Below are 10,000 nucleotides of genomic sequence, written 5' to 3' on the forward strand. Positions count from 1 at the left end.
TATCATTATTATCATTATTAAACTGGAAAATAGACTCAGAAGTTCTGGTCAGAACTCAGTTATTTTTTAAAATATCGTAATTTTGGTCTAACAAGATGTATAGAGGTAAAGAACAAAAATGTATATAGGGAGAGCTAAACCCGTGTGGGTGTGGTAATGGATGAGTGTATGTGTAGGCTCGATCCTCCGTCTGCTGGTCGAAGAGGTGCTCTTTGACCAGCACACACAATCCCTCATGGGTGATTGTGTGTGTGGTTGCAGGGGTCGAGTCGCAGCTCCTGGCCCCGCCTCATTGTTGGTCGCTACGTCCACTCACACCTAGCTCTATGAGCTTTATCGTATCTCTCCTCTGTGTGTGTGTGTGTGTGTGTGTGTGTGTGTGTGTGTGTGTGTGTGTGTGTGTGTGTGTGTGTGTGTGTGTGTGTGTGTGTGTGTGTGTGAGTGTGTTGTAACACTACTCTGGTCACATCTATATACTTGCTAAGCAAATAAGTTGAGAACTGGAGTGTTTCTTACGAGGCCTCACTGTGTACGTACACTTGTATAGTCTGGGCTTGTGTACAGGTGTGTGCTGTACAACTGCACACTAAATGTCTTATCAGTACCATACAGTACACGTCTACTTGCACTCTTATACAATTGTACACTTTACATACACATGTTCTCACATATGTTCGTACTGCAATTTTGGGGAAAATCTGCAGACCACGGCAGTAAGACTGATGATCTGAGGGACAGTCTTAAATGGTCAGGTTAATAGCACCTCGACACCTAACACAGTCCGCTGTCTGCGCGTTGTGGGTTCCTTGAGAGACCTGAGTAAGAAATGGGTGTAAGGCACAGTGGTGTGAAAGGTGTAGAGGCCATCCATCACACCCCAGCAAGGTGTGAGGGTGTACCAACCCTCAATCACACACCCCAGCAAGATGTGAGGGTGTAGCAATCCTCATCACACACCCCAGCAAGGTGTGAGAATGTAGCAATCCTCATCACACACCCCAGCAAGGTATGAGGGTGTAGCCACCCTATCACATCCTCAGGAATCTGTTAGGGTTTAACAACCCTCCATCGCACTCTCAGTAGAGCCTCAACACTCAGCTTGTATACAACAAACACCTGAGCTTGGAAGTCTCGCTCTTGAGGGACGCTACTTCGACTCTGAGCTTGAGGTTCTCCTGTTCAAGAAAGGCGGCACGGATGGCAATCTCATCTTCTTTGGCTCTTCGGGCGTCTCTGGAGCGTTTGGCTGCCTCATTGTTCTTCCTTCGTCTCTCCCAGTAAGCCTCGTCCTTAATATAGTCGCCGTTTTGCTTATTTTTTCTCTTGGTGTTGGTGGAGAAGCAGGATGACTGCCTGTCGCAGCTGTTGTCCCCGTCAGCATCACCCACCACGCCTCCATCACCAGCGCTGCTGCCCACCTCGCTGCTGAATCCACAGACATCAATGTTAATATCACTCCTGGAATCCCCATCCTCAGACCTGTCCCTGAGGCTTGAGGAAGAGTTCCTCAGGCTTGAAGAGACCCTGAAGCCTGAAGGACCACCGTGGCTTGAGGAAGAGTTTCTCAGGCTTGAAGAGTCCCTGAAACTTGAAGCGTCCCCCTGGCTTGGAGGGTCCCCATTGCTTAAAGGGTCTTCATGGCTTGAAGGGTCCCTATGGCTTGAAGAATCCCCATGGCTTGAAGGGTCTCCATGGCTTAAAGGGTCCCTGAGGCTTGAAGGGTCCCCGTGGCTTGAGTAAGTATCCCTGAGGGAGGCAAAATCAACACTGCTGCTATGAGAAGTCTTGCGGCAGGTGGCAGCACGTCGAGCCTTAGTGGCTGTCACTTGCACCAACATCTGCTGACGAAACCTGCTGTAAGCTTCGTTGCTCTCTGCTGCAATGTTGAGTTCCTCGTGTGTCCCACCCATGAGAGCACTGGAGCTGCTGCCCACGCCATAACCCACACCATCTCTCACGCCCTCGAAGGCTCCCAAAATATTGGGCGATAAGCTCTGAGCTGGCTTTGGAGAGAGAGAAGCGGCACTCAGCCCTAGATTGCCTGCATCTAGGGCGCCCATACCCAGAGTGCTCGAGGTGAGAGGAAGTGAGGCAGCAGGGGATGGACACACAGGGTGAGATAAGGGTGTAGAGAAATCCTTGGGTGTGGGAGAATGGGCGAATGGGGCAAGGTAAGCTCTTAAGGGATGCGTCAGATTAGCTTTATTGAGCGCTGACTGGAGAGTGGAGAAGAGGAGGGGATTGGAGTGGATCTGAGCAAAAAGGGTGGAGTTGAAGGAGGCTGGGATGGATGGGTTGAGTGGGCTGTGAGGGACGTGGGGAGGAAGATGCTGTATTGGGGGGTAGTGAGCATGACGAACAGAACTAAAAGCCATGGGAGACCCACAGTGGGACCTAGGAGACCCCACACGCTCAGGAGAGTCACTATTGAGGGAGACACCGGACTCTGAAGACTGTGACCACAGTTTACGCTCGTGGATCAAGCTGGCTGCCAGACCGTCATCCATATAGCTGCAGTGGTCACTGTCGTTGGGTTCACTCAGCTCACTGGTGAAGGTACCTGCAGAGTACTTGTTCTTCTTAGTGGAGAAATCCAGAGGTTGAGAGTCCATATAGAACTCAGGTGAGGTAGGACGAAAGTGAAGGTTTGAGTACTTGTTAAAGCTGCCTCCAGCCTCCGCCACAACACCTCCACTACCCAGGTCCTCGTTCATTACGTCTGAAATGACAAAGAACATCAAAAGAAGGATGACAGTAAACACATATAATAAGGCTGAAGAAGGTTTTCTATATAGTATCCCACTGATGTCAGCTATGGTAAGTTTAAGTTGTATCATGTACTGGTAACAATAAAGATTATACCATTGTCAAGTCCAGGGTTGGCTTTAGACCTGGGAGGGGCAGGGCACTTTAGGTTTGGGGGGGCCCTGAACATGGAAATTAAACTGAATTACAAATAAGAAAAGAACTAAAATGAATGATAAACAGCAGTTTTCGAAAAAAATATGTTCTTTTTCAAGATGTCTGATTTTATTTTTCTCAATTTTATTGACTTTTTTACAATAATTTTCAGTTTGTTGTACAGTGGAATCTCGGTACTCGAACTTAATTCGTTCCAGAAGACTGTTCGAGCACTGATCTGTTCGAGTACTGAACGAATTTTTCCCAGAAGGAATATTGTAAATTAGATTAATCCGTTTCAGACCCCCCAAATATACACTTACAGTGACATTGCGGTGTATTTTCGTATGGTATTTATGAATGTATTCTCGTTTTCTTGGTCTCGTTTGACAGAATGAAAGATATATTACAGAATTAGAGAAGATTTTGAATGATTTACAGTCTAAAAGTACCTTGAAATTAAGCTCAAATTAGCTGAAATGTTTGATTTTTTGCTGATGTACAAGAGAAAAATCACGTCACACATCCAGCACACGTCATCTGGTGGGTCTAATATGCTTTCACAAATGCGCTGATATTATTTATACCATTTTTTTTTCAATAACGCAGTAGTCTGCATAACAGTAAATCTATTTTCTGTGTGAATAAAAATTCAAAATGGCAAGCAAGCATAATGTAAGAGGGGCCCAAAGTGGGAAGATGAGTCATCTTGATAGCTGGATACTAGTGGTGGTGCGAATACAGTATTGTGTAATTACGTTAATATTAGTAATAAAGGTTATCTATCTATCACATTTATTCCAACTTGATATCAGAAACACAATAGATAACCTAGAAGCACAATAAAGACGCCAAAATTTATAATACAAAGCATATCATATGGACGGTCGACTACCGAGCGACTATTTTACCGAACAAACGTTCGAGTACTGAACTCTTCGAGTACGGAGCTGTTCGAATACCGAGGTTCCACTGTATATTCCATCTGCACAAAATAATAATTACCGATGTGCATTTATTTATATCTTTGGTGTCACGTTTTCGGTATCTATCTATATATATATATATATATATTTTATATGATAATTTGCTAATGGGCCGACCGACCGACTGACTGGACATTTAAGTTAAAATAGTGTAATTTATAGAAGGGAGAAATCAAAATCGTCTAACTTCAAGAAAGAAATTGATCCAATCCTCTGTTACGAGAGGGTCACCTTATAACAGCCAAGAAAGGCTATTAAGAGAGGGTCACCTTATAACACCCAAGAAAGGCTATTAAGAGAGGGTCAGCTTATAACAGCCAAGAAAGACTATTAGCAGAGGGTCAGCTTATAACAGCCAAGAAAGGCTATTAATAGCAGAGGGTCAGCTTATAAAGGCCAAGAAAGACTATTAAGAGAGGGTCAGCTTATAAAGGCCAAGAAAGGCTATTAAGAGAGGGTCAGCTTATAAAGGCCAAGAAAGACTATTAGCAGAGGGTCAGCTTATAACAGCCAAGAAAGGCTTTTACGAGAGGGTCAGTTTATAACAGCCAAGAAAGGCTTTTACGAGAGGGTCAGTTTATAACAGCCAAGAAAGACTATTAGCAGAGGATCAGCTTATAAAGGCCAAGAAAGGCTATTAGGAGAGGGTCAGCTTATAAAGGCCAAGAAAGACTATTAGCAGAGGGTCAGCTTATAACGGCCAAGAAAGACTATTAAGAGAGGGGTCAGCTTATAACGGCCAAGAAAAGCTATTAGGAGAAGGTCAGCTTATAACGACCAAGAAAGGCTATTAGGAGAGGGTCAGCTTATAACGGCCAAGAAAGGCTATTAAGAGAGGGTCAGCTTATAATGGCCAAGAAAGGCTATTAAGAGAGGGTCAGCTTATAACGGCCAAGAAAGGCTATTAAGAGAGGGTAAGCTTATAACGGCCAAGAAAAGCTATTAAGAGAGGTTCAGCTTATAACGGCCAAGAAAGACTATTAGCAGAGGGTCAGCTTATAACGGCCAAGAAAGACTATTAAGAGAGGGGTCAGCTTATAACGGCCAAGAAAAGCTATTAGGAGAAGGTCAGCTTATAACGGCCAAGAAAGGCTATTAGAAGAGGGTAAGCTTATAACGGCCAAGAAAGGCTATTAAGAGAGGGTCAGCTTATAACGGCCAAGAAAGGCTATTAAGAGAGGGTCAGCTTATAACGGCCAAGAAAGGCTATTAGGAGAGGGTCAGCTTATAACGGCCAAGAAAAGCTATTAGGAGAGGGTCACCTTATAACGGCCAAGAAAGGCTATTAGAAGAAGGTCAGCTTATAACGGCCAAGAAAGGCTATTAAGAGAGTGTCAGCTTATAACGGCCAAGAAAGGCTATTAGGAGAGGGTCAGCTTATAACGGCCAAGAAAGGCTATTAAGAGAGGGTCAGCTTATAACGGCCAAGAAAGGCTATTAGGAGAGGGTCATCTTATAACGGCCAAGAAAGGCTATTAAGAGAGGATCAGCTTATAACGGCCAAGAAAGGCTATTAGGAGAGGGTAAGTTTATAACGGCCAAGAAAGGCTATTAAGAGAGGGTCAGCTTATAACGGCCAAGAAAGGCTATTAAGAGAGGGTCAGCTTATAACGGCCAAGAAAGGCTATTAGGAGAGGGTCAGCTTATAACGGCCAAGAAAGGCTATTAGGAGAGGGTCAGCTTATAACGGCCAAGAAAGGCTATCAGAAGAAGGTCAGCTTATAACGGCCAAGAAAGGCTATTAAGAGAGGGTCAGCTTATAACGGCCAAGAAAGACTATTAGGAGAGGGTCAGCTTATAACGGCCAAGAAATGCTATTAGGAGAGGGTCATCTTATAACGGCCAAGAAAGGCTATTAAGAGAGGGTCAGCTTATAACGGCCAAGAAAGACTATTAAGAGAGGGTCAGCTTATAACGGCCAAGAAAGACTATTAAGAGAGGGTCAGCTTATAACAGCCAAGAAAGACTATTAAGAGAGGGTCAGCTTATAACAGCCAAGAAAGACTATTAAGAGAGGGTCAGCTTATAACGGCCAAGAAAGGCTATTAAGAGAGGGTCAGTTTATAACGGCCATGAAAGGCTATTAAGAGAGGGTCAGCTTATAAAGGCCAAGAAAGGCTATAAAGAGAGGGTCAGCTTATAACGGCCAAGAAAGGCTATTAAGAGAGGGTCAGCTTATAAAGGCCAAGAAAGGCTATAAAGAGAGGGTCAGCTTATAACGGCCAAGAAAGGCTATTAAGAGAGGGTCAGCTTATAATGGCCAAGAAAGGCTATTAAGAGAGGGTCAGCTTATAACGGCCAAGAAAGGCTATTAAGAGAGGGTCAGCTTATAACGGCCAAGAAAGGCTATTAAGAGAGGGTCAGCTTATAACGGCCAAGAAAGGCTATTAAGAGAGGGTCAGCTTATAACGGCCAAGAAAGACTATTAAGAGAGGGTCAGCTTATAACAGCCAAGAAAGGCTATTAAGAGAGGGTCAGCTTATAACGGCCAAGAAAGGCTATTAAGAGAGGGTCAGCTTATAACGGCCAAGAAAGACTATTAAGAGAGGGTCAGCTTATAACGGCCAAGAAAGACTATTAAGAGAGGGTCAGCTTATAACAGCCAAGAAAGGCTATTAAGAGAGGGTCAGCTTATAACGGCCAAGAAAGACTATTAAGAGAGGGTCAGCTTATAACGGCCAAGAAAGGCTATTAAGAGAGGGTCAGCTTATAACGGCCAAGAAAGGCTATTAGGAGAGGGTCAGCTTATAACGGCCAAGAAAGGCTATTAAGAGAGGGTCAGCTTATAACAGCCAAGAAAGACTATTAAGAGAGGGTCAGCTTATAACGGCCAAGAAAGACTATTAAGAGAGGGTCAGCTTATAACGGCCAAGAAAGGCTATTAAGAGAGGGTCAGCTTATAACGGCCAAGAAAGGCTATTAAGAGAGGGTCAGCTTATAACGGCCAAGAAAGGCTATTAAGAGAGGGTCAGCTTATAACGGCCAAGAAAGGCTATTAAGAGAGGGTCAGCTTATAACAGCCAAGAAAGACTATTAAGAGAGGGTCAGCTTATAACAGCCAAGAAAGACTATTAAGAGAGGGTCAGCTTATAACGGCCAAGAAAGGCTATTAAGAGAGGGTCAGCTTATAACGGCCAAGAAAGGCTATTAAGAGAGGGTCAGCTTATAACGGCCAAGAAAGGCTATTAAGAGAGGGTCAGCTTATAACGGCCAAGAAAGGCTATTAAGAGAGGGTCAGCTTATAACAGCCAAGAAAGACTATTAAGAGAGGGTCAGCTTATAACGGCCAAGAAAGGCTATTAAGAGAGGGTCAGCTTATAACGGCCAAGAAAGACTATTAAGAGAGAGTCAGCTTATAACTTTTTAGTTAATTTACCTTAGATCTTAAAGAACACTTCAAATATTAATTCTGTTATGGATGTCCACCTCGAGGACAGTTTAGTAACATCATACAACACCATCATAATTATAATATCTAGCCTATGTTTATTATTATCTTTGGTGAAGATGTTCTAGGAAAAAAGATAGAAAAATAGGAGTATTCTATTTACAGGATGAAAAGTATCAGAGGAGACAGAACAACATCAAAAGTATCAGAGGAGACAGAACAACATCAAAAGTATCAGAGGAGACAGAACAACATCAAAAGTATCAGAGGAGACAGAACAACATCAAAAGTATCAGAGGAGACAGAACAACATCAAAAGTATCAGAGGAAACAGAACATCAAAAGTATCAGAGGAGACAGGACAACATCAAAAGTATCAGAGGAAACAGAACATCAAAAGTATCAGAGGAGACAGAACAACATCAAAAGTATCAGAGGAGACAGAACAACATCAAAAGTATCAGAGGAGACAGAACAACATCAAAAGTATCAGAGGAGACAGGACAACATCAAAAGTATCAGAGGAGACAGAACAACATCAAAAGTATCAGAGGAGACAGGACAACATCAAAAGTATCAGAGGAGACAGAACAACATCAAAAGTATCAGAGGAGACAGGACAACATCAAAAGTATCAGAGGAGACAGGACAACATCAAAAGTATCAGAGGAGACAGAACAACATCAAAAGTATCAGAGGAGACAGAACAACATAAAAAGTATCAGAGGAGACAGGACAACATCAAAAGTATCAGAGGAGACAGAACAACATCAAAAGTATCAGAGGAGACAGAACAACATCAAAAGTATCAGAGGAGACAGGACAACATCAAAAGTATCAGAGGAGACAGGACAACATCAAAAGTATCAGAGGAGACAGAACAACATCAAAAGTATCAGAGGAGACAGGACAACATCAAAAGTATCAGAGGAGACAGGACAACATCAAAAGTATCAGAGGAGACAGGACAACATCAAAAGTATCAGAGGAGACAGAACAACATCAAAAGTATCAGAGGAGACAGGACAACATCAAAAGTATCAGAGGAGACAGGACAACATCAAAAGTATCAGAGGAGACAGAACAACATCAAAAGCATCAGAGGAGACAGGACAACATCAAAAGTATCAGAGGAGACAGGACAACATCAAAAGTATCAGAGGAGACAGAACAACATCAAAAGTATCAGAGGAGACAGAACAACATAAAAAGTATCAGAGGAGACAGGACAACATCAAAAGTATCAGAGGAGACAGGACAACATCAAAAGTATCAGAGGAGACAGAACAACATCAAAAGTATCAGAGGAGACAGAACAACATCAAAAGTATCAGAGGAAACAGAACATCAAAAGTATCAGAGGAAACAGAACATCAAAAGTATCAGAGGAGACAGAACAACATCAAAAGTATCAGAGGAAACAGAACATCAAAAGTATCAGAGGAGACAGAACATCAAAAGTATCAGAGGAAACAGAACATCAAAAGTATCAGAGGAAACAGAACATCAAAAGTATCAGAGGAGACAGAACAACATCAAAAGTATCAGAGGAGACAGAACAACATCAAAAGTATCAGAGGAAACAGAACATCAAAAGTATCAGAGGAGACAGGACAACATCAAAAGTATCAGAGGAGACAGAACATCAAAAGTATCAGAGGAAACAGAACATCAAAAGTATCAGAGGAGACAGAACAACATCAAAAGTATCAGAGGAGACAGAACAACATCAAAAGTATCAGAGGAGACAGGACAACATCAAAAGTATCAGAGGAGACAGAACAACATCAAAAGTATCAGAGGAGACAGTACAACATCAAAAGTATCAGAGGAGACAGAACATCAAAAGTATCAGAGGAGACAGTACAACATCAAAAGTATCAGAGGAGACAGAACAACATCAAAAGTATCAGAGGAGACAGAACATCAAAAGTATCAGAGGAGACAGTACAACATCAAAAGTATCAGAGGAGACAGTACAACATCAAAAGTATCAGAGGAAACAGAACATCAAAAGTATCAGAGGAGACAGAACATCAAAAGTATCAGAGGAAACAGAACATCAAAAGTATCAGAGGAGACAGAACAACATCAAAAGTATCAGAGGAAACAGAACATCAAAAGTATCAGAGGAGACAGAACATCAAAAGTATCAGAGGAGACAGAACAACATCAAAAGTATCAGAGGAAACAGAACATCAAAAGTATCAGAGGAGACAGAACATCAAAAGTATCAGAGGAGACAGAACAACATCAAAAGTATCAGAGGAAACAGAACATCAAAAGTATCAGAGGAGACAGAACATCAAAAGTATCAGAGGAAACAGAACATCAAAAGTATCAGAGGAGACAGAACAACATCAAAAGTATCAGAGGAGACAGGACAACATCAAAAGTATCAGAGGAGACAGGACAACATCAAAAGTATCAGAGGAGACAGGACAACATCAAAAGTATCAGAGGAGACAGAACAACATCAAAAGTATCAGAGGAGACAGAACAACATCAAAAGTATCAGAGGAGACAGAACAACATCAAAAGTATCAGAGGAGACAGAACAACATCAAAAGTATCAGAGGAGACAGAACAACATCAAAAGTATCAGAGGAGACAGAACAACATCAAAAGTATCAGAGGAGACAGGACAACATCAAAAGTATCAGAGGAGACAGAACAACATCAAAAGTATCAGAGGAAACAGAACATCAAAAGTATCAGAGGAAAC

General features: G+C 42.5%; 1 protein-coding gene across 1 annotated transcript; it reads right to left on the reverse strand.

The window, feature by feature from the left end:
* Positions 1-30: 30 nt before the first annotated feature.
* Positions 31-2,705, reverse strand: LOC128687672 (uncharacterized). Its single transcript, XM_053775257.2, has one exon. It carries the CDS (start codon positions 2,610-2,612, stop codon positions 1,095-1,097), a length of 1,518 nt encoding a protein of 505 aa, XP_053631232.2. The 5' UTR covers positions 2,613-2,705; the 3' UTR covers positions 31-1,094.
* Positions 2,706-10,000: the final 7,295 nt, after the last annotated feature.

The sequence above is a fragment of the Cherax quadricarinatus genome, chromosome 11 (genome assembly GCF_038502225.1).
Source record: "Cherax quadricarinatus isolate ZL_2023a chromosome 11, ASM3850222v1, whole genome shotgun sequence".
NCBI lineage: Eukaryota > Metazoa > Arthropoda > Malacostraca > Decapoda > Parastacidae > Cherax > Cherax quadricarinatus.